The sequence below is a fragment of the Hyposmocoma kahamanoa genome, unplaced genomic scaffold (genome assembly GCF_003589595.1).
Source record: "Hyposmocoma kahamanoa isolate Upper Pololo Valley unplaced genomic scaffold, ASM358959v1 66, whole genome shotgun sequence".
In the NCBI taxonomy this organism is placed as follows: Eukaryota; Metazoa; Arthropoda; class Insecta; order Lepidoptera; family Cosmopterigidae; genus Hyposmocoma; species Hyposmocoma kahamanoa.
Genome location: NW_020653854.1, coordinates 24689794 through 24714940, shown reverse-complemented (window position 1 = coordinate 24714940; position 25147 = coordinate 24689794). Strand labels below are relative to the sequence as shown.

Genomic DNA, 25147 nt, shown 5'->3' with positions numbered 1-25147 from the left:
TGCGCGAGAATTCTTCGTAAAACGCGTGACCTGTCTTTTGACTCGTACATAGTTTGTCCATTCCACAATTGAAATAAACTCCATTATGCCATGGTTACCAAAATTCGCTTGCACGCTTCCGCGGTAATGTAAATTGAGCTTTACAGATTCATCGTACCTCTCATATTTACAAGATAAAGCCAACGGTACTTTTCCTTGTCCGTTCTTTAGTCTAACGAAATATATTCTTTGTAACAAGCATGTTACCATGAGGGTTCTTTTATATGGTGTATTTTTCATCACAAATTACCAACATTGCACTCAAAACTACGCGTTTGGTAGACAACTCTGAAATGAGCGAGTTTACGTGCGTTAAGTTTGTAAAAACACTGGTGGTTTTTCAGGCACTAATAAATATATCCCATTTACTGAATAACACGGCCTTTGGAATAGATGTCCCAAAATAATTAACTAAATAGATATTCTTTTTACGGTAAAAAACTTTCTGTTGGCTCAAACTCTCGCCGCGAGGAACCAAAAAAACTCAAATGAAAGAGACAGAAACGTTGGTAATATTGTTAACCAGTAGTACCAACTTTACGGAAAGATTTTTTCCCTCGGACATGAATACGAAGTTTTATAGACAAATTTAATCTGTTATATTTATTATTTAAAAATTAATGTACTCCATTATCATATCTACGAACAAATATTAGACAAAATATAAAAATAGGAAAAATAAAAAAATAGTTTAAACAAACTGTAACAAGACAATGATATTGTAACGTAGGTATACCTGCATTTATTTTTAACAATTTTTTTTAATTAGTCATTTGAAATTTTATTATTAGGACTATTTAGCGTAGTTACACACTAGGCATACAATCCGTGATCTGAAGTGGGAGTTGGCTACTTAGTTACAGTCCGTCCGTATGTCTGTCACATGCGTTTTTTTTTTATAATATACGATACACAACAGATCTGTTAAATAACAACCGTCGCTGATGTGTGGCCTAGTGTGTGACCACCCTTAACGTGTACTTTAAGGTTTTTGAGGAGAGACACGTAGGAATGATTTTTTATGACCAATGAGACTGAATTTGTTTAATAGTTAACATTTAATGTCGGGAGATTATTTATTTTGTTTATTGTAATACATATTGTGATTGGATAATTAATTGAATTTATATTTTATGTAATGTGAAAAAATGTGTTTACATTTCTGCCATGACATTGTCGATGTAGTGTTTTTGTGTATCCTATTTTTACTTTATTAAATAATGAATTTATTAAATATAGAAACAAATGTGTTATTTGAACACAAAGGAAAACGCTACAAAATGCTGGAAGTAGGTTTTTGGTTAAGCAACAGATCGTTAAGGTAAACATCTCACGGTACTGATTTGATACAAAAGCTTTCAAAATATATTTTTTACGCGCTATACAATAAAAGAAAGAAAATACAAATTAATAGAAAAACATGCTAAATGGGACTATGGTTCGGCTACAAAGTATTATATAATAACTAAATTGCCCTTGCCGATATTCTTTTATTGATGTGTTAGGCTTAACTCACACTGGCGCAGAGTCGAAACGTCGCGTCGCCTCCTGTTTTTTAACTACAACGCTTGGCGACGCGCGTCGACACGCTCCACATTAGTGCGCCCGGATCCAGTGTGGTCGGCGTCCGACGCCTCACTGCGCTCAAGTGACGCGCGGCGACGCCCGTTTCCGTATTTGCATAACACAAAGTTGTACCTTAATAGTGGGAAAATAGAGATGAATATACTGTAGGCGAGAAACATGACGCGTCGCGACGCTTCGACTCTGCACCAGTGTGAGTTGAGCTTGAAAATTCATTAGCGGCAACAAGAAAATGTAAACTTTTGTGCTTACATCACCTGTTTATAATCTTTTTTTTTTCACGGAAATAATTTTGCACCGGAAACTCATTTGGTGGGACCAATTGAATCGTATTTTCGAATTGTCGCATGTGGTGATCGTTCTACCTTAACATTATTGTGAAAAACACTGAGGTTTGGACACGAATATGTATATTTTAATTGTTGTTTTTTCTCAAGTGTGTGTGTGTGTATGTGTATGTGTTAATTTTTAGTGCGTTTTTAATCATTACGGGCTATGGCAGAATATCAACGGGGGCTATAAACTCCATAATCCTCTGCTATTTATTATTCATTTGTATTGTCTTTCTTTTTTTCATTGTATTGCATTAAATAAAGTAATTTTGGTTTTAAAGTTTTTGTAGGACAACAGCACCGTGGCATATTACCTTAAAAGTTAAGTTTCTTTAGCAGTTAAAAGACATTTCAAGGCTGTTTTTTGATCTTATAAGTATTTATTAAAATTAGCCTATGATGATTGGTGATTTAATATAGACATAGTATCCAAAAAAATCGTACAATTGTTATAACGTAGATGTGTCTGTATTAACTTGCCTATTGGCGTTTAATGCTCAATAACATATGATGGATCCTGCAATGACGTGGAGAAACTTAAGATGTGAATTAGTGTGGTTTAGTATATAACAATAAATTGTTGTTTGAGTTTTACGATTTTATTGTCATTTTGTTCCAGATTATTTTTTATAACTTGGAAATTTTCCGAGATTTTAGTGTTTATGTATTCTTATTTATTTTTAAAGTGTATATAGCTTCGTAGTAACGAAAGGTAAATGGGCAATGTGGCTTAGAGCTAATATTTTCAGTACCATTGTCGGAAATACATAAAAAGTATTGTCTTGCTGTTTAAATTTTAGAATGGGATAATCTATGTTTTGGTGGAAAATCTCCGAAAATGATACTAGGCAAAGTCACTCTTTAACCTTAACTCATCATCTTAACTATATTACCTTTTGTTAATACGAAACATAGCCCACCTTATATTGAGTTAAATCCATCAACTTTACTGCGAACAAAGAAACTTGAGGCTATTCGTTCTATGGGCTCCTTCAGAGTTCAGACGCGGGCGCAGCGGCGGGTGCGGGCGTGCGGGTCTTGGCGTCTTCCCTTTCACAGTGCCGAAGCGGTTACGAGCGGGTAGGTCCACAACAGACGCTAGACCAAGCACTGTGAAAGGTACGGGTGGACCGAGCCAATAGATCTACCCGCAAGGCCCGCGCGCCCGCCTGAACGCAACGGGCGTCTACGTACATTCGATTTACACGCACCCGCGGCCGGCGCCACCCAGAATAAGGTCTATATGTTCTAGTCGTGAATGATCTCTTGTCATTGCAGGCCGCCATCGCCACTGATTGTCATGTTACGCTCTGTTTAATCATGGACCAGTAACCTAAAAGGACTGCTCATCGCGATTCAAAAAGTCTTAGTCGGATATTTAGTACCTTTTAGATTTCGCGACGAGTACCGAATAGCTATTTTTGCAACTAATTTGTTTTGCATTGACGAGCTCCAATTTATCAAAGCTACTCTAATTTCTAGTGATAACAAACAATTCAACTAGATGGCGCTTACACACTGCCGGCTAATCTTATAGTGTGTAGATTTGCATTCCCGTCATATTTAAGAAATTAATCATAGAAGTAATGCTAAATCATCTAAAAACATTAAACAAAAAAAAAAATATTCGGTTCTATATTCTGGCTAATTGTATCTAGTAAAGTTTTGCAAAATTGCCCCCGAGTGTATTCACCGCGGAGAACAGTGACCCCGCCACTCGCTTCACCGAGCGAATCGTAATCTTTCGCGATCGATTATTTACCTATTTTTTTTAAATTATGTTTATGTATTAGTATTGTTATAATTAACTAATTATTTACATTAGCTAGAAAACTTGCCTGAAAAAAGATTTTTTGTAACTTACATTTGGTACTGGTAGAGACGATTTTTGCGCGCAATTCTTCGACTCTCGTAAATCGCACGATGCGACCGAAAGTCAGTCGTCATTACGCCCGTGAGTCGGCAGATAACTTATTTTGCATCGTCGTGTGAAACAACCATACTTTACTCACAGTTACGATCTGTAGTATAGGGATTAGCAGTCCTCTTCAGTTATTGGTCCACGGTTTGATAAACAAATCTAGCTGAAATTACGCTCGCGCAACTTTTGTAGATCGTAACATGCTTTGTGCTTCTTTTTGCGCTCACATGTGACGCTTGCAACGCATTTTCAGTCACCACGATCTAGCGTCATTGCGCGCACGTGTAAAATCAGCTATGATATAACGTCTACTCTAACCTGTCACACGCTCTGGACTCCGGAACTCTTATCGGTTTAATTTCACCGGCTGTCATACTCTTACATAATTCCTATCGCACAATAGACACTGTCGACAAATGGATATTAGGAAGATTGTTATATATAAGGGCGTGGTTACCGTTCTACCAATGGCGTGTTCCACTGGTATTATAGCGAGTCGTGAAAAGGCAGAATGATTAAAAATTAAAACAATGTTTATATTTTTAAATACCTTTTTACTATAACAATTCGGCTCCTAATAGAGTATAAAGAATTTCGATAATCATAGACAATATTTGTTGAAAATTAACCAATTGATTATTTGTGAGTAATTTCTACACACAGCTCAAAACTCTCGTGATATAACGGATACTACGTCATAAGACCTAGCAGTTAAGTTCCATTTGCCCATTTTTTGCTTCGAGTATAACTGAATCGCGTGTGATTATACTGCTAGGATATTTAGAGAAATCACGGCAACGCGGCATCCCAGTAGCAAACAAAACTATGTATAACATTTTTATATATTGATAATTGGTAGCCACTTTTCACTCTTGTATTGAATAGCACCTATTCTATATCTTTCCCTCAATAATATAAAGTGACGTACCTAATTTAAAACAATTAAACACAAATCAACAAAACAAACTAGTATTCTGTTTTGAGATAAAATATTTGTAATTTTTTTCAGACTGTTACCGATTCTTAATAAGATAATTTTATAAAAATGTTCCAGTGTTTTTTTTTGCTGTTATAACCTTTTGTAAAATATCAAGATTTGACTAAAATTCCTTTTGTACATAATACCATGAAAATAGAGTGCTTGTAGTTTAATTAGTTTAGCCAGTTTGTAAAGACAATTTAAGCTGCCCAAGTATATAACGTCTCCGAAATCGACGACAAAACGAAAGTAGCTTATTTAATTAAAAAAAAAAGCAATAATTTAATATAGGGTGAATTTTAGTGCTCATTTGATTATAACATACGCCCTCTACGTTTCGTAGTCGATTTTAGGAGACACCTTGTAAAGTTATAAGTGGTGCTACCTAATATTATAAAAAGATATTATTACATAGAATAGACCACGTTCACATAACGTAGAAGTAGGTGTTGCTTACAAACTTCGCGTTTGAGAATGTAACCGCGTGTGTTTTATACATTTTGTATTATGATGTGTTGTACCAAACGTTGAGATTGCATTTCAAGATAATACACACAAAAAATTGATGGTTGTTTCGTTTTTTTACATCCTCACTGAAAGATTAGAAATATTGACTGACAGGTCGTATTATAACGGTCTAAATTGTTGATAATGACTGCCCGCTCATAGCTGCCTGCATCATGGATATAGACTGACAGCTTGTATAATAGTTGCCTATGTCGTGGATATAGACTGGCAACTCGTATTATAGTTGCTGCGTACGTCGTGGATGCGGACTGGCAGCTTGTACTATAGCTGCATACGTCGTTGATAAAGACGGCACGTCGTATTATAGCTGCCTACGTCGTGGATACGAAATGGCAGTTTGTATTATAGCTGCTTCCGTAATGAATCTAGAGGTCATTTTTATGGACGTCTTTATATCTAGGGTTTTTTGAGGTCTTTATTTCAGTTAAAAGTTCAGTGTGCTCTAATAAGTTGATCCCGAAACGTCACACACTAAAATATATGTTCTGGGAATAAGAACTAACTTTTAAATGAAATGGAATGAAAATAACTTTTAGCTAGCAAAGATTTTCAAGTTCTATGATATGACGTGTCGGTATTAACTTGTCTCAATAATATGATTATATAATAAAGTTGTCAAGTTTTATTTATTTCATGCTTCCTCATTCATCCTCACGCATTTTTCATCATCATAATTTGTTAACGCTTAATGCTGAAACTAAAAATGTATTATTATCTAGATTTGCTTGAAGTTATATTATTTTGTTTCTTAGATTCAGTCTCGTTAGGTTTTTTCATTTTAGGCATTGTTCTTATTATTCCAGTAGGCATTGAAAGGGCCCTAAAATACCTACTATGATTAATAAATTACAATGCCATATTAGACAATAAACATTTAAGTACCATTATGTGATCTATTCCAACGCTGATAAAATCTAGCGATTGAATATACAGAACCGATTTTAAAATGTATTTATTTGTTACACAAGAATTCGGGTAATCAAAAGAACTCCTAGAAGTTCAGCAAACTTAAACAGTATAAAATTAAAGACGGCACAGCATCTGTTTCTAGAAAACTATAATTAATTATCTGTCAAACTTGAGTTGCGATTTTTATATATTTTTTCCGGACAGGGCCCTCTCTGCCCTTAACACTTATTACTGTTATTACACTACCCGATTTCAAAGGATCCTAAGGGCGCATTCCCACGATGTCCTCACGTTTTGTTTATCGTTGGACGACTGTCGTGCTGGCCTGTCCCCATATCACGAGTATCTGTCGTGTCTGTCTAGCTGTTCCCACTGGACGACAATTTATCGTTTCACGGCAGCCGCCTTGTCGTTTGCACGACAGAGTCGTTTAATGCACTGTAGTTGCCTCTATGTTCCTTTGGAAGCCAGTAGTGTGTTTTCGCTTCCTTGTGAAATGGGTGAAGATGAAATTATAATAATGTACTTTTTAAAAAGACGGAAGAGGAAGTAAACAAAGAAAAGAAAGTTTTAAGTATATGCAATGTTATTAAAACTGAAATGTGATGAGAGAAAATTTTGGAACTATTTAAGAATTTAATAATTTGTAATAATGTCATTGACTTACAAATAAAAATAATGTGTATAATGAAATTTGAACAAAATTCACAACAAATATTTAGTAGTCAATATGTTTTGCCCTCGATTTCGGGCATTAATGGGTTTTAACCCGACTTAAAGCCGGCGTTAACAAAGAGCTGGGTTAAAACCCGGGCCCATCTCTGCCTACGACCCAACGCTAGTGCAATGCGAGACGACGGCGCGGGGTACTCGAGGGGAGATTGGGGAGCAGAACACGCGCAGACAACGATACTTTAATCGTGACGACAATAGTAGCTGCGACTATCTGTCGTCACGTTTTTACCGCGGTGTTTTATTTATCGTCGGACGACTGTCGTTCTAACTCTTCCCATTATCACGACGGTCTGTCGTCGTAACGATAAAAATCGTGAACGACAGTTAATCGTGTCGTTCTATATGTGAACAACTTCACTTAAATATACAAGCCACGACACTAAACTGCACGACTTTTTGTCGTCACAACATAGTGGGAACGCGCCCTAATCTAACTTAGGAAGGTGTAATAGAAGTTAGGAAATTATGGTCCGTATTTAGGGTGACTTACATGTAAGTTAATAAGACCGACGCCCTACCTGGGGGCCACGTCCATTCTTGAAATCGCCCTTGAAATCCGGTAGGTAATAAGCTTTTTAGATGGGTAACCAGCAGGTTTGCAGCATGTCGCTAATAAAATTGACACTTTACCTTTCACCTTTTTTGACGTGGCATATGAGCGTACTGCCTACCTACCTAGCAGAAGAGAGCGCTTATCCCGATACGCAACGACGGCAGATAAATTGTTTTCTCACACCGGAGAAATGAACGACCATAAGGTGCCTGCTTAGGCACGGTACTTGGTTGTGTCGTCGCGGTCAATAAAGACGCTTTGCCCGACTGCTGAAGGAACATTTTCTATGGTTAGTCAGAAATTGATGCCAGACTTTTAATTGTTCGAATATAATCTACACAATATTCCTTCTAGGTTCAAGTGGTTGGCAGATATGTTCAGTGTACCAGAAGAATCGACTGTACCCATCCTAACTCGACCTTCGGTAGACTGCACCCCAGAGAAGACTCTCCCGGAGAAACTAACAGTCCAGGGACAGAATGATAGCGAGGATCAAAACCTGCATTTGAAATCGGAATAAAATATGACCTTAACAATCTTAATGCCCGCCTACACGGGTACTTTATCGCTTGGAAACTTGTGCGTTTGTATGTATATATTACGTATGATACTGATTGAAAATGTGACAAATCTAATGCAATATTCCCTTGCCATAGTTTAGGTTAGGTACTTTATAGTATAACATACTTCTAAGTGGGTCACTACAGAGGCTCTGTAACTAGTATTCACTTAATAACATCTGCTTTCATTATCTTTAAACCCTATACCTGATACAGGAACACTATTACCTAAACTGTAGCACCACTGTCTCTCTGTGTTTAGGTCACGGTACAAAGACAGCACATGCGTGTGTATGAGCCCATAGCAAAAGTAAATATGATATCATGTAATATATTTATTATAAAGCAGGACTGTGGTTACACGCTTGTCTGTAACTAGTGAAAAATCTTGTTATTAAAATTAACCACTTATTAACTCAGCTGACAAGCTAGACGGCTTTGTCAATATTCGCTAAACAACTTTTGAATTTTACATGTTTTCAATAAAAAGAAAGGATTCATTTTTTTAATTTAGGCTTAATATTTAAGATTATACAAATATTACCAATCTGTGATGCTTAGTTTATTTTTTTGTAATGTACATTATTGCTATTTTTTTAATTGTTATTATTAAGAATTCATGTTGCTCCTTCAATAATAAAATAGCATTTTGAAAAGTGAGTTTTGTTAAATAGGCAAAATTTATTTAAAAAAATATAATATTCTATAATATAGGGTCATTTGTAAAATACTGACAACCTTGCAGAACTATGTTACTATTAACATCATTATCATATGAATGTTTATACTATGACTTTTAATAATGTATCAAATATTTTTGTACAATTTGTTTTTATGTAAAGTAGGGTGGGGTAGCCCTGGCGGATGCTTGAATGTCTGGACTTCCAGTTCCTACCAAATACAGATAGTACAACAAAAGTTTATTTCTGAAAAATTTTATTGTTTTGTCAAAAGTCATGGAACAAAAATTGTATTTTATGATGTTACTAATATAGTAATGTGAGGTATAGCATTCTACAAATAACCTTTTTATATTTATAAAAAAAATTCTATTTAATATGAAAACCAATAATTTGTTTTATTTTATAAGTTATTTTTTTTTTATTTCATTAGATTCCCAAACTTTACTTTTCGAATTTATTAATGCGGGTGTGGTGAAGTACAGATTGTCGGAACACTGTAATTTTTTCAAAAGAACAAAAAAGCAATGGTCCATTTGCATTGATGCAACTGTTATCATTCTATAACACTGTGTAACAATATTATCAATAGTGTGACATAACAGTAAGGTGAATTAAGTATTGAAATTTCGTACGGCATATCTGACGCTCTAAATTTAATCTATCAATATGGCTATTCAGTTTTTAATTATAAGACAAAACAAAATTTGTTATTCATTTATTTCATTCTCCACATTCAAATAAAACTTTCCTCGCTGTCTTCCTTCAGCTTTTAAAATTAACTTTCTGGAGTTATTCCGTATGACTTCCAAGCAATAGTTGTTATTTAAACCAAGAATAAAGCCTAGATTAATAACATCATGTACATCTCTAACTTGCAAATTATTTTCAGCACTACTAGTTAAAATGATATTCTTTGATTTACCTATGGCGTGGTATGTATGTGCGGTACTTATTATATTCTTTCTTGATGTAGAATCTTTAATTGCTGGAGCGTACATAAGTTCAAAGAACATACCTCTTTCTATAGCTAGTCTGTACAACTTTCGGCTTATTTTATATGGAAGTCGTGTCTCTGGTTCAAAGGTAATTATGTCAAAGTCCATAGTATTACAAACAAATTGAAATGCTTGCAGTGTTTTAGGTACTACAGCAATGATGTCATATTTTTTGAGGTTTTCTGAATTAGTAAGTTTGTAAGAAGAACTTGCATCAGAGAGTTCTATAGTTACCCTTTGTAGAATATTTAGATTAGTAGAGGCCACAATTTCTTTTGGGATGTCGACAGGAGCAGGTATGTAGTCTTTCTTTTCTTTCATTTCTCCTTTCTTTTTCTTCTTCTTAGGCTCGTCACTGGATTCCTCCACATGAGAGTTAAGGGCTATAGTATTAAACCCAAATTTCTCAAACAGATCCAAATATTTTAAATCATAATTTCTGCTAACCGACAAATCGCAAAAGCCCCAATTTTTGCACGACATTTTCGCACCTGAAAAGCATCAACAGTATCAATGATTAATTTATAAAAACATTTGTAGGTTATGTCCTTTTAAACGAGAATGCATCGCAAGTCTATATTTGCAAGTTTTAACTTATATTCATTAGGTTTCCCACTTAGTCAATCTATAATTAAGAAATGTCATTGTAAAGTGAAAATTGAATCAAAGTAATTTAAAAAAAATAGAAGCTCACATCAAACAATCGCTCACACAAAACATCACATTAATTACAAAACATGTTGGCTGACATATTATTTGTAAATAATACACAGGTTGTCTGACTTCTTAACGGATATTGACCGTCAAATATATCTGATAATATCGCGACAATGTTCGCTAAAATTAATAGCCAATGAGTAGGTTAGATTATTTCCATAACTTTCTTATTAAACGCTATGCATGCTACGGCTCTTCCATAACCTATTCCTCAGCACATCAGACCACAGACAAACTAACCATGAATGTCAAATTGACAGATTCCGGACCGTTCTGAAACTGTCGATCCTAAACGCAATTTATTTGTTGTATGTAGTTGGAATAAAAATCGATTCAATAAATTGCAATAAATTAGTTTATCAGGGAAGTTTCCTGTGGCTGTGTATAAACACGAAACAATTTCTTTAATTGTAGGCATAGAGAATTCAATCATAGTACATTTTATTATATCACTTTTGGTAAGAACGAAAAGACTAGTACAGAAAGTGCAAAATGCATGAAATAAATAATTAAGAATTAAATTAAATGTAATTGTTTAATTATTTCATAAGATTCAAGTATTTAGGTAACATTTTTGTACAGAATAAATTTATCTTTATCTTTAATTTACATTATAAATATAAAGCATATAAAGGCAGTTTCAAATATTCCGTGGCGAAAATTTGGAACAATGTAACCGTCACCTGTGCGTTCTTCACAATCCGTTTATACTTTCAATATTAAACTTAGAGAGCACATTTTAATACTGCAAAATACGCCTGACGAAATTATATTTGTGTAACATAAAGACACATAAGACAGAGTGAACTATTTGAAAACGCAGTAGGCAATTTTATTTTCATATATTAATTATGTTATTTAATATTGTACTTATTTTAATTCGCGTCCACATTTTTTATTTTCCTTCTTATTTGATTTTTAATTTTATTTGTTTTTTTTTTGTATAAATCGGCCACTTCGAAAACCAGCCACTGAAAACCAGCGCTGTAATGGTTCCGCCGCAGTATTTGCTAAGTTGGATCCTTTTCAGTGCAATACACTTTAAACATAAAATCATAATATTGTGTAACATGTGTTTGTGTTGAATACATGTTCTTTCTTTCATTTAATAGCATTTTAATCTTAGAGTCTATGCACACCATTGACCTACATGCATACGGCGTATTTCACGCACGGCGCGCCGATGACGCGCTGGTGACGTGCGTAAACGCGATTGAAATGTGATTTAGTCGCAGCGAGTAAACCTTTGCACACGTTGCAAATTCAGTGACGCCGTAAACGCGCGTCAGCTGCGCGTATACGTGACGCAGATGCGCTGTAGTCACGCGTATGTATGGCGCATTTTGATAGTTTTAGTCTCGTTTGTTAATTTCAGTTACTTTTTCAATAAAGCAACTACATGAAATTCTAAGAGTGAACTCCAGTGGAGTACCTATATAAGCTTCTTGCTTGCAATGCGATGTTTGCGCTCGTTTAAATCGACTGAAACGCGCGTAAAACGCGATACAGACGAGCTTCGAACTTTTCGCGTCTGTATCGCGTTTGAATCGATACAAATGCAACAATCTGTTCTTTGAGCTTCTACGGCACTGTATAACGTGTGTCGTCGGCGCGTATAAAATACGTAGAATGCATAGGTTCTTAGACTATGGAAAACTATTTCAGTATAATATGATTTCACATGAATTTTGACAACGTCAGAAAGGATACATTTTTTCACGTTTTAGTACCTAATATTTCAAACCTTAAGTAGTTATATTTAATGAAATTATAGAAAAAATATTTCCCAACTAGAAAATGTCTGTTCGCATCGTGATCGCCGGAGAGTCACAATGTGACATGTTTGCTGAATGTTGTCTGATTGCTGACCATCTGTCTCAGACACTGCCCCAATTTTGTTACGAACGCATCGAGCAGCCGGTATTAGAATGGCGGGTATGAGCTTTGTATCTTTTAGACTGTTAACTTACACACACCGACTATGTTTTTGTCGCCTTCATTTTCTGCTCAAAACTACTGCTAGTTAAAATAAAAAAATTGCTGGAATTGTTTAAGTAGTAACCTTCAATTTTGTTATAATATAATTCTATTATATTTGTTCAGACTTGGTTGATGAAAATAAACATAAAGAATGGATGGCATCATCAAGAATCTCCTATCGTGTGGAAGGAGTGTTTAATGAAAGGCAGCAAGGCTTATTACATTGGATCAGCACCGGACTTCTTGGAATATTGTCATTCTTATTATTTGTTAGACATGTTCATCTCGGCAGATAAATTTAAAGGCTTAGTTGATAATTTCAAACAATTTGAACGTAAGCTTCAAATGGACCGAATAGACGTAGCAGAAAAATCATCAGAATGTCCAATAGCAGAGGAAGTAACGTCTCCTAAGCAAACATTTGTCATCTGCATATCAGGTGCCTCTTGTCCTTTAACGATGTATTTGATAAACGGACTCCTGGAGTACTCTCGAGGAAATAAAACTATATCAAAAATTTACATGTATGATGAAGACTGTTCTGAGGAATTCGTGCAATACATTGAAGAGGAATGCAGTTACGTCGGGACAAAACATCCTGGAAAAGTTCTTAAGTTTGTTGATAAAATTGGATTGGGATTAACCCACGCCGATTTAATGATAATTATGGATCATGTTCCTTTCGAGTAAGTTTGTTTTCTGGCGTTTACAATATCTTTATATTTATGTTAAAAATACGTTTTTGATTTTTATACAAACCATGATTTATTGAAACATAAATTTGTTTCAGAGAAGATAAACCAATAGGGACATGGTTGGATGAGAATAGGCGCCTGATGTACAATCTCGCAATCATGATTAATGCTTCTGCAAATCGTTCCATTTACATTGTTTTCCCAAACCTGGGTCCAGCCTGTTTTAACGCATCTGTGTTAATGCATCATCTAACTTCGACTATTAACAAAAAGAATGTTGTGGTAGCGACTAACGATATAGGCTTGGGTATGAGTTCGACAATAGCTGAAATAGCTGACATACCATTGAGAAACATGTATACTTCGCCAGTTTGGGGATTTGTGGGTATAAACCATTTGGCTGATGTCAGAACAACAGTTCACAAGTATAATTCTTTTGAGCCTTATTCAAGGTACAATAAAGTTCGAAATTCATCATTAAATATCGGAGTTGTCACACCAGATATACGCACACTGGAATACTTAATGTATTTCGATGAAACTTTATGGGTTAAAATCACAGAGAAAAACGTACGTATTGTGTTGTAATAGTACGCGAATTAAGCTATTCAGCTTGCAGAATGTTCTAAAGTCATGTTTAATTTTCAGCAAGTCCTGGATAAGGAAGAGATCCCATTAAACAAAGCAACTGCTGTGAATATGTTAATAAAGCTATGGCTGCTTGAGGCAGAACCAGATTATATTGTAAATTTAGGAATTCACTGTGACGGTAAAACTTTTGATTATGTTTAAACTACAACTTAAAAAAATGTGGATCAGTTCCTACGTTTGTGTATGAATATATATTTTTTTTGTGATTGCAGGTAGTTTTGGTCTGACTTTTAATGGAATTTTTTCTCAACCAGCACGATGGACAGGTAAAGAATGGGTCCCGGCGTCTAATTACATGTTACCAAAAGATCCCTATGTCAAATTACCTTATTTGCAAAACATGGCCGAGATAATGATGAAGTTAAAAAAAGGAGAACTACCACCTATAGTTCCTTTTTATCCATGTTCATGCAAACCAAAATTGATTCATAAGAAAAAGATTTGTTAAGGCGATTTTTGTTCGTACTAATAATAAAAATTATTTTATCGATAATGCTGTGGTTGTTTCTGAACGTAAACGATCTATTTGTTGAATGAAGAAATGCAGCGCATCACTAGCTTGAGTACGACCGAAACGAAACAGTACGAAAGTAAACTTCATCAAGTAAGGTTGTATTTTGAGTTTTCAGTGGAATGTTATGACGTGCAGCGACTGTCTTTGTTTCAATAATAACATTGATGTGGTTTACTATCCGATTCTGAGTTAAAATAATGTGATAGATCGCTGGAATTGCGATCGAGCACAGTGATTTTGCGCTATGAATGTCCACAAAGCATGATCGTGCCAATTGGAGTCGTCAGCATAGTTAGGTGTCGTCGTTTAAGTTTAGTGAATGTGCCAATAATGAGATAGTGGTGTGGTGTGATGTGGCTGTGGGACCTGTGGGGAGTGCTGTGGGCTGTGGAAGCTGTGGCGCGGCTGGCGGCGGGCTCTCCGCTCGAACCTTCGAACACTCCGCAAGGTGAGAGGCGTAGCACTAGCTGGCACTGCCAATCGCCACCTACGCAGCCTCGCTTTAACCCTGCATGCTTGCTACAGCCTTAATAACCTTCGTTATGTTGATAATTTTTTCTATAATAAAATCCCTAATTTGTACTTGTAGAGATACTTTAGAATTTATATTATGTTATTAATAATTATTTTCGAAAAAAAGTTTTTGTTTCATTTTACTGGCACAGTTAAATTACAGTTAAGTCGAAAACTAGTGTGATAACTTTATAAGTTAGAAAAACATAATGTTTACTGTCTGTCACAGTAGCATTTGCAAAAAATATCGTTGGTCAAGGTTGTGGAATTGGTAATAAGGTGGCTATTGGGAACAACAGTTTAAGTGAAATATCACATAAAATAATATAATAGCCCTTTGGGCCCTAGGGGCCCTTTTCCCCATTATTAAGCGACTGTACTCTTTGTTGATATCATTTAAAGCTAAAGAACTCTGTTTAGGTTATCTAAAGACCATTCTGTAAGTTTTGATTTCGCTCATAGTTATTTATTAAAGACTAAAATAAATTTAAAAAAGTTTATTTCTTTTAACCTATGCCAAGTTTACAATAGTTTTGACACCAGCAATGAATACTAAGGCTAACTAAATTTTTTTTGATTTTGCATTTTAAATTCAAAATTAATAAATATAATGATGAATAACTATTAGTAAAAAAATCATTATCCCTTTGACCGCCATGGACGCTTTAACAGGTCAATGAAATCCTTTAATTTTCAATTGAAATCCTTTAATTTTCAATTGAAATTAATAAATATGAAGATATTCCTTGTGTTATTTGTATATTCTAGTTAAGTATGGATTCATTGTTGCATTTTATTTTTACTTATGTGCTTCTTTCACATAGGAGAATGGAATTAATTTAAGGAAATTCATAACATGTCACATCACTATAAGAGTTGGCGTCTAGGGAACGAAACTAGTTTTTGTCAGTGGCTGTCAAAGCGTTAATATATGTTTGAAAATTAAAAAGCTATCGCTAGTTTCCTTTTTGCAATCTTTAAGTCAGCATAGTGTTCACTGCTGGTGTCGACTTCATGTAAGTATTTACTTGAGGCAGGAGTACCGCTTTTCCAAATTACAGGAAAATATGACTAGCATTGTGTTTTAATTTTGCCGTGTATTACTTTTATGGCAGTAATTGTTTCGGACAGAGAACGAGAGTAGATCCCCAGGCTTAGCTGTAGATATAATGGTTAGTACATGGACCAAGGAGTCTTTAGTAATGACATAAATCGACTCATCCGAAGAACAGAGTCCTACGTGATTATACAACGAAAAGAGGATAAATGCATAATATCTTTATTCCAACCAAGGCCTAGCTTTAGGCGTTTATCAGAAATTTTGTATCTTATTTCGTTTTGGAAATAAAAAGTCGAACAACAATCGATCTGATATCCCTAACGATGAACAATGAACGAAATCTAGTGTCATCTGAGAATAAGCAGTCCTGCACATAGGACTTTGTTCTACGGATGAGTCGAAATACTGGTGGTGGTTACTTTAAGACAATTTGGTAGTGGCCTTTAGTATGTGATATATATTATCATCAATACAGCCACGATTTCACCCACTGCTCAGTATGATTTGATATATATTGACAATTTGTATTACTTTAATTGACGTAAAAAATATTTCGCTTCAAATTCACACAGACATTTGGTAAAATATATTTTCTATAGTTATCAGTTGTTCCAGCTCAGTCGCTTTACGGAAAGAGAAATTGCCTAACCGTTTTAGGTCAGTGTGATATTGGGATTTAGTGTTTTATTATTCAGTCATCTTATTTAAGTAATTATTTGTAAAACCTTTGAGTGTGGAATGTTCTGCAGTGAGATAGGTAGACCGTCGAAAGTTGCGGGACTTAGATGAGTGATATTAACTCAAGATTAAGATGGAAAGCACAAAGAATGGGAGGTGAGGTAGCAGATTCATGATTTGATTCAAATTATTGGAGTAGATTTATTATGCTAAAAAAAAAAAGATTGTTTATATTTTTTTAAATAAAATTGCAGGTGGTTTATGTTGTTATGGTTGGTGGTTTGGATCAATATGATAATATTTCAATTTAAAATACATTGTTACTTACGTAAACAATAACACGAGAAAATTTATTACCTACTAATGAAACTCACGGTTAAAGAAAAATTCTCGACGACAAGTCTATTTATAGTTAGATCTTACTTATTACTTACTTATTAACCCGAATATCTCTAATATTCGGGTTCTTGAGTAATCGTCGCCAAAAGTACCTAGCGTATAAGGTTGCGTCCATGAAGTGTCGCAATAAGACATCGTAACGGCCGAATACGTGCATTAAATTCGGAACTTGATTGCTGTCGCAGATTTTTGCGTTGTAACCTGCCTTAGCTATTGTGTGTGATTGCTGTCAAAATGAATAAACGACTCTCTGGTAATTGCTCAATGATTGACAAAAGTGGATTGTATCCACGATTATCTGAAAATCCCTACTATCAAACGGGAAACTAGGATCATGACAAAAGCCTACAAGGTCAGAATCTCACAACATGGAGACAGACTTGCACAAGCTCTAAACGATCCACTAAGTGACAGACAATTGAGGAAGCCTGCTCATGGTCCATGGACCGTCTTAGAAAGTCATTAAAAAAAACCAATGACAGATAATAAATTAGTACTCTCTATTAAAGGTTTGTCTAAATCTTCGATCCAGCGGAAGTAGTTCGTAGCAGAATAATGAGGACCGATGGCGTTATTCCGAGGGGGTCGGCCGCAAATCCCAACAAATTGCTCCCTCCGACGGTAATCTGGCTGAGAACCGAGCTTCTTAACTCAGACGTTTTCATTTGACGATTTTCACAGTTTCACAATACTGTTTATCCACCGAATTAGGTGCTTGATTGCTAATCTTTAAAGAGGTAATTTGATATCACGATTAGGACGTGATAGAAAAAAAAATTATAAGAGAAAAACAATATTTTCACTTTATCATCAAAATCGATTTTGTAAAGAAATCTTTGTCAATTTTCTTTGAAACAACGTTCAAGAACCACTGCCAATAATATATCTATAATAATATATCAATAATATATATATACAATAATATATATATCGGATCGAAGGAATTTTTTCTGAGTGTTTTTTCTGAGTGTTCGATCTTTGTATTAATAATTATAACAAACTAGTGGAGTAATTTCACAAAAAATAATTGAATATCAATTCAATAAAAATTTAATTAATACAGTGAATAGTGACATCTCTCGCCAGGACTGGTAGCTGTAAAGGTACTAACTGGGTGATAAATCTGCAATAGATTTCTCATAGATGGCGCTACGACTAAAAAGTCGTTGAAAGACCAAGTACAAAGACACGACGCAAGCACATAGAAAAATTCGTGAGGTCCGTTGGTTCGTTCCGTGGCTTAGTTGGTATAGCGTTTGGCACGCTATGCAAGAAGACGTCGATTCGAATCCGACCGGATCGAAGGAATTTTTTCTGAGTATTTTTTCTAAGTGTTCGATCTTTGTATTAATAATTATAACAAAATAATATATCTTTTAATCCAAATTTTAATCGAAATCAAAAGACGAAGTCATTCTTCTTTTAAAACAAATATTGTGATAATGTATGAAGCCAGCGTTTCATATTAATAATGTTATCATAAGTCAACCTTGTCTTATGTGTGTAAATAACGTCCTGTGCAGAGGTTAACTGTGGTATATATACTCGTTCCTTGGAGAAGGGTCAGTTAATTCAGAAATGTAAGTCAGTTATATGACATCACAGCTCTATCGGAACGACTGGAATCAGCGCTAATGGGTGCAAGGTAATACAACACCTTTTTCATATCTGTGGAACACATGACAGCGTACTGTATGTTCATCCTTCCGAAGCCTCATTTTCGCCTAAGTGTCCCTACCTAAACGCATTAGTTCTCGATACGCCGTGGAATGTTCTCATTTTCTTTTAATCGAGCTACATTGAGCATTTTCGGATTTCAATTTGTTCCGGGCTCGTTAAGGGAATCGGTTCGTTATTGCGGTCGGGTGGGGCCGATATAATTTGTCTAAGGAGCGCCTACGGTAAATCGCTCCCCGAATTGATGGTTTATTAGTTCACGAAAAGATTTCAACGAAAAGGTATTAACTCCGATTCTATAGGTATCTGTAATTATATACGGCGCCATTCGCGAGAAGTGTACTTAAAAACATTTCATAAAATTACACTCCACTTCTTCCTGGCAATCGAGATCTAAGATAGCTGTCGAGTTTTCTTTTTGATTGTCACGCCGTACAGTTTTCCAGGCCTCGGTTGCGCTTTCAATTCTTCGTAACCTTATCTCACGACTCTCGGACAAGAATGCACGACTGAGCATAAAGAATCCTAATCCAGCTTCGGTGTGACAGAGGTCATTTCTCTGCGAATCAACGGCGGCTTTTGTCAGAGCTCATACGTGCATTGAATCTTGCAAAAAATATTCATAGTGGCTTGTCACGGCGCAGAACGTGTTTCCGCGGCGACGACTAACTAATGAATGTTACATAAAGGTTGCGCTGTGCGTCGAAGCCCGAGGCCCGACTCTGAGCGAGGCTTGCAGAGTGAATAAATGAGATCAATCAGCTGCTGATTGAAACAATTGAATGCTATATCTGATTGCGTTGCCTTGAGGTATTTACCTGACGATGCATAATTCCTTGGAAGCTTCCTTCTTTATACAATGATTTCAGGTTGCGTATCTGATATCCATTGATCTCTCTGGGTGGATGAACCTTAAAAAAAATTCGGGGGGAAAAATTTGACCCAGTTGACTGCTAAATTGAAATGAATGATAATTTTCCTGATTTATATTTGTAAATAATGTTTTATAATCGACTGGCAAAAGAGGTGAAAGGGCTGTCAAGAACTTTTTAACAAACATCTAAAAACATGGGACCGGTATTACTGGGTTTTTTGGAATCAGGCGTTGCGCGCAGATGCCAGCTTGGGCTAATTAATCTCGCGCCCAACAGGATTACACCCGGTTAGTAGATGAAAGCCGTTGTTTATTAAGCAAATTGGAATGAGGTTGTCCCCGTGCCATTTGGCTGTGTTACATTAATTAGTAATTATGTTAAAAAAAGACTGTACCTTCATCGTCGGAAACGGATTTTAAAATAAGGGAATTTATGCACACAGTTTTGCTTTTGTTAATTATCCCAGACGGTATCTTGTACCATTAATGGCTCTAGAATACGTATTCATGGTTACCGAGTTATAGAAAACGCGATATCACATAAGGTATCTTGTCAGTCTTTTTTAGGTGCCGGCTACTCATGTCTGCAACGTACCAGACTAATACCAGCTTTACACCATATTTGTCCATCTGAGTTTTTTGCTGGAGAGCAAGTTACTTTTATATCATTAATTGCAGGCCCCTTTGATCAATAATGGCTATTGGACTATATATATAGACAGAAAAGAAGAAAGAAAGACAGAAAATGCATTTATTTATTTACCACAATGTCACCACGGAAGAAAAACAAAACATCAACGTAAAACACAAATAAATAATTACAACAAAAACATAAACTAACCAAAAAATATGTAATGTAGTATAAAAAAGAACACTAGACATAAAAATACCTCATGTGGTGTCAGCCGAGGTAACAAAAGGGTTACAAGCTCTATATTTGCTGGAAAACGCAATACGTTTCCAGCCCTGATTTTCAGTTAAGGCCCTAAGTGAGGTCACGGAAGAACATACGCAAGCATTATTACTTGAATAGGTTAAAGTAAGAAACATATGCAATGACATATGTACTACGTGTATATATTATATATAATTTTTACATTGTATGTATACAAGCAATGCAACGATTTTAATAGCTTTTAAATAAAAGACAAATTTTTGAAATAAAAATTGGTAGCTCATTATGAAAGTAATGACGATGTAATAGTTCGACATTATTGGTCATTAACTTGACTATTATATTTTCTCATTTATAAAAAAACAAAAGTATGCATTACTTTTTTTAATCTATCTCTCATGCTGGATAGACCATTGTCCGGGAAATAACCGAAAGCAAGTTTTTGTGCACCAAATAAGTTACCTTTCTAATGGTCCGGTCGGTCGGTTACGGCACAATGGGCCGGCGGGGGCGCTGGCGCCGCGCGGGACATGTCCATTGCATAACAAGGCTTGCGTACGCGCATCCGTCTAACGGGACTCTGAAGAGGAGTCAACACTCCGCTGTACATTTCCATGCTCATTTTTATGTATGAATATTAATTTTTTTCTGCAATACCAATAATTGGAAATGAAACTATTTTTTTCGTGTTTGTTTTTTCAAACCAACCATTAGTACGTGATTTAGACCCGAAAAAAAGTAATTTTTACTATGTGTAGCAATCGCGAAAACTAAGTATAAGTAACTCGAGGAATATAAGTAATATTTTTAACCGACTTGAAAAAAAGGAGAAGGTTCTCAATTTGACTGTTTTTTTGTAAGTATGTTACACGACTGCTCCGACATTTGTGAACCGATTCCAATTATTCTTTTGTTGGAAAGGCTGAATTTAAAAAAGGCAAATTAGGGGATGAACCCGGTTTATTGGATTTCACCTACTTTCTGTTAACCGATTTCAATAAAACTGTGCAAATGAAAAAACAAAGAAAAATCCTTCGATCGACTAAATTCGAACTAATTTGAGGATCCTGTCGTCGTCTGTTTAGCCCAGGGTTTCTAAATGTGTGGTCCATGGACCCCTAAGTAAACAGTGTAATGAACGCCCTCGCACCTTCTTTACTACACTCGGGGAACGCTTTATCGCAGGTGGTGATTAGAACGCCAAACATACCTACTAGGTCTTTCGACTTACTGTAACGAGAGTCCGGCAAATAAACCGGAGCATTGGCATCCAATATCGTCTGTTCAACCAACGTACTGGCCCACCGATGCACAAAAAACACCTCTCTGCTCTCTCTATGTTTGACTTTTTCATCATAACACATTTCTTATCTCTACACTACAATCGAATCAAGCCTAGATAGCTCGTCCGATCACACACCTGTCATTCTCACACTGAGCACAACGGCTGTATTGCTTGAAACTATACGAAGAAAACTACATAATCACAAGACCGATTGGGACTCGTTTCATGAGTACCTGAAGAACCATATCGACCTTATGCTTCTTATGAAAACTGCAGCAGATATTGACGAAGTGTTTACCTACATAACTAATCAGCTCCAAATCGCTGTTTGGGAAAATGCTCCAGTGGTTAACCTTAGATTTTTCCATCCTCTAAGTGATTAACCCAAACTTGAAACCAACTTGCCTACCAACGCTAATTAAGAATAAAATTATATATGGGCTCTGACATTTTGAGAGGGGTACATGACTAGAAAAAGGTTAACAAACACTGGTTTAGCCTGTCAATGTCAAGAACACATATAGTTCTCATGCAGGTTAACACTGCGGTTTATAACAACAGCTTTATGCAGTTATAGAACCGTATTGCTATAAAATGTTAAACCATACCGGTCTATTCACCACATACACATTTATGTTTCCATCATTGCCAGTTTCAATGTAATCTCCGTTTTGCAAGTGCAAATTGCCATACGTATTGAGAACATTACAGGCTTTGTCTATGTTATTGGTTGTGTTACTGGGAAGTCGTGGGAATACAGTAAGACCCCGAGGCAGTGTTGATGCTTCGTGACCTATTGGTCAAAACGTATACGATAATAGATACCGCACGTACTCTAATAATATCAGAGTTATTGCAGTCCAAGTTTCGCAGCTAATTGAGTTTTAGGGAAGCAACGATTGCATTGTCGACGTTCTATTTAACACTTTAATTTTGTCCATCATGAGTTGGCTAATGCAATTAGTAGTTGGTTTAGAGAAAAGCCACATGGGCGTTGCATCGTCTCAACACTATGATTTCAACGTACTAAGTTGCTTGCTGTTTTAACGCATGTGTGTATATATTTAAGAGGGAGCAGAGGAAACATTCCTAATCTTCGATTTGATTTTAGAGGGGTATATCCACTTTAAAGTAAAAATAAAATATTGTATGAGTAACTACACGATATATTCAAGCATAGACACTAATCAGAAACATAAAACAATAAAGTTTCCTCGATAGATAAAAATCACGAAATGACATATAATTTTCACATTTTTTCGATTCATCCTCGAAATGTTGCAGGTTATTAGGACAAAAATTAGGTAATTAATTATATTTATGCATGATCGAGAACTGTCACTACGGATTTTTTTAAATCCCTTTAGTTTTAGAGTTATTCCGCTAAAACGAATTTGGTACTTTTAATGCGCAAAATTCAACAGCTCCTGTCGCATGTCACGCGAACTTCAGGCATATATTTGTCTCACAAATGTGGGCGGAGCCAACGTCAAAACTTTTTTGGCATGCTCCCTCTTAAGGCATGTGGCATAACGCAACGCCGACGCAACGCATCGTGAGTGTCGCACGTAACCGTTCAGATTGAAGGTTCTTATTTGCAAGAAAATAATTATATTGTCTCCGAGAAAAGAGTACCGTAGTTAAATTGGAATATGGAATAAAGGTAGTATAGCTCTGATTTTCTTGATTTAGATGGTAACATTTATTTCACGTATTTTAGACAGCAGCATTCCGTTTACTATGATCCTGACATACATCTTCTCTCATCACCAAGCATCGGCTTGCTTTTTCGTGATCTGGGTTTTTTTAAGACGGCCTTAATTTATCGCGTTCTAGATTTTCACGATTGTTACATAAAGGAATTGAAACAATTTTTTTTTCGGATCTAAATCGTCAAATTTACGCCATGGATGTAAAGGATCCGAAAGGTTGGTTTGTTTGAAAAAACAAATCTACGCAATTTAGATACGAAAAAATAGTTTTATTTCCTATGTCCTCAATTATTCGTGGTAAGTTCGCCTTGGTCAGCTCTTACAAAGTTGCCAACTCACACTCTCCTTATGAATCTAGCTCAGCAGCTTGATTTTGATTGTTTCTCCCAATCAGAAACTGCGTCTTTTCCGAGTCGAGGCGCTTAATTGCGATTCACAACTGGCCGATCGGAAACTTTGACATTTCTAATCGGGACAATAGTTGATTTAACTTACAAATTAGAAAGATATAGTAGGAATCAGGTTCATCTTCTCGCTCAGAAACCCATCTGATTTCGAGACTACCCGATCGGATCAATTCCAATTTGAATCAAAATCAGGCCGCTGTACTCTCGTTCCTCGTCTGACGTCCGGCCGAAGCAATTACTGTGAAATAAGTAATAGACGACCAAACGAAAAGAAGCATGATGCGAATGAAGCTTCATACTTGACATTGTGTATTAATTTGGTCGAGTTTTACTTATTTGACATATAGTAATTGTTTCGAGTAATTGTTTCGGATGGATGTCGGACAGAGAATGCATGTAGACCCCCTGTTTCGTCAATATTCTTTCAATCATTCTCTGTACATACGAATTAAATCATATCTCTAGTAATAGGGCGACGAGGAATTCAAAGTAGGTACAGTTGACTGCAAAATGTACTCCTCGACAGAGATCATAGCATTTAAATCCGATTTATAGATAATAGAGCTACGAATGTCTTATGGAAACAGCGTTATAAATACTGGGACGTGCAATTCTACTAAAATAGCAAATTGTGTTAATAAAGTGAGAAATCAGACTTTAATACATTTAATATCTAGTAATGTGCCAGAGAACCACACAAGTTACCTGGTCTCTAAGGAATTCCCTGTACTATAAGTGCCAGAGTGAAAAAGCTCATTTTCCTATTTTTTTTATGATACAAAACGACGTGACGAACAAGTCGTGTGCGTGGTTGTAAGCCTGTCCATAATAGTTGCAGTGTCGCCCAGAGCTTCAAATCGCAAACACCTGTGGGGCAATGCCATTGTGCCCGTCTCCTTGAGACATAAGTTGACAAGTCCCATGTCACCAGCACTGTTACCCTTCAAAACCGGAACGCAGGAATGCTCGCATTACTGCTTGGCGGCAGAAATAGTGGCAATACTCCCTGGATTAACTCTTTCGCAACTACTGCTTCTAATTGGTGTTGCGTACCGTTGGACCCCCGAGGTCATCAATTAAAACACCTTTAGAAGTTCAATACAGCATTTTATTTAAAGTTGTGATTTAAGTACAACAACATTTTGCGGATGTTTACACAGGTTTGTAATCCCAAATAGGAGAATGTAGTTATATGGACACAACTGGTTCTTAACCCACATATGTTCAAATACGGCCTTCTTTCTAATTTGCTTTTAGTGTAGCCGTTTGCGC

The 25147-nt window shown here is 35.9% G+C and overlaps 4 protein-coding genes across 4 annotated transcripts in view; 3 read left to right on the top strand and 1 right to left on the bottom strand.

Moving 5' to 3' along the window:
• Nucleotides 1-8374, top strand: part of LOC113232025 (protein Lilipod) — an 80261-nt gene extending 71887 nt beyond the window's left edge. The window contains exon 10 of the mRNA XM_026466649.1: nucleotides 7935-8374. Within this exon, the coding sequence (XP_026322434.1) occupies nucleotides 7935-8100 (166 nt within the window). The 3' untranslated portion in view covers nucleotides 8101-8374. The remainder of the gene's footprint in view (nucleotides 1-7934) is intronic.
• Nucleotides 8375-9299: 925 nt separating this feature from the next.
• LOC113231974 (ribonuclease P protein subunit p30) lies at nucleotides 9300-20985 on the bottom strand. Its single transcript, XM_026466571.1, has 2 exons — nucleotides 20934-20985; nucleotides 9300-10309 (listed from the first exon to the last, which is right to left on the bottom strand). Exon 2 carries the CDS (start codon nucleotides 10299-10301, stop codon nucleotides 9531-9533), a length of 771 nt encoding a protein of 256 aa, XP_026322356.1. The 5' UTR covers nucleotides 10302-10309; nucleotides 20934-20985; the 3' UTR covers nucleotides 9300-9530.
• LOC113232077 (putative malate dehydrogenase 1B) lies at nucleotides 12333-14313 on the top strand. Its single transcript, XM_026466704.1, has 5 exons — nucleotides 12333-12470; nucleotides 12639-13201; nucleotides 13306-13780; nucleotides 13859-13979; nucleotides 14074-14313. The coding sequence occupies exons 1-5, from the start codon at nucleotides 12333-12335 to the stop codon at nucleotides 14307-14309; spliced, it is 1533 nt and encodes a 510-aa protein (XP_026322489.1). The 3' UTR covers nucleotides 14310-14313.
• Nucleotides 14722-25147, top strand: part of LOC113232076 — a 461052-nt gene continuing 450626 nt past the window's right edge. The window contains exon 1 of the mRNA XM_026466703.1: nucleotides 14722-14823. Coding sequence (XP_026322488.1) covers nucleotides 14727-14823 — 97 coding nt within the window. The 5' untranslated portion in view covers nucleotides 14722-14726. The remainder of the gene's footprint in view (nucleotides 14824-25147) is intronic.

Excerpts from the sequence above, each read along its gene's own strand:
- LOC113232077 (XM_026466704.1), top strand. The coding sequence starts at position 12,333 with ATGTCTGTTCGCATCGTGATCGCCGGAGAGTCACAATGTGACATGTTT. Across the intron at positions 13,781-13,858 it reads TTAAAATCACAGAGAAAAAC|CAAGTCCTGGATAAGGAAGA; the intron begins GTACGTATTGTG and ends TTTAATTTTCAG. Across the intron at positions 13,980-14,073 it reads TTTAGGAATTCACTGTGACG|GTAGTTTTGGTCTGACTTTT; the intron begins GTAAAACTTTTG and ends TTGTGATTGCAG.
- LOC113231974 (XM_026466571.1), bottom strand. The coding sequence starts at position 10,301 with ATGTCGTGCAAAAATTGGGGCTTTTGCGATTTGTCGGTTAGCAGAAAT.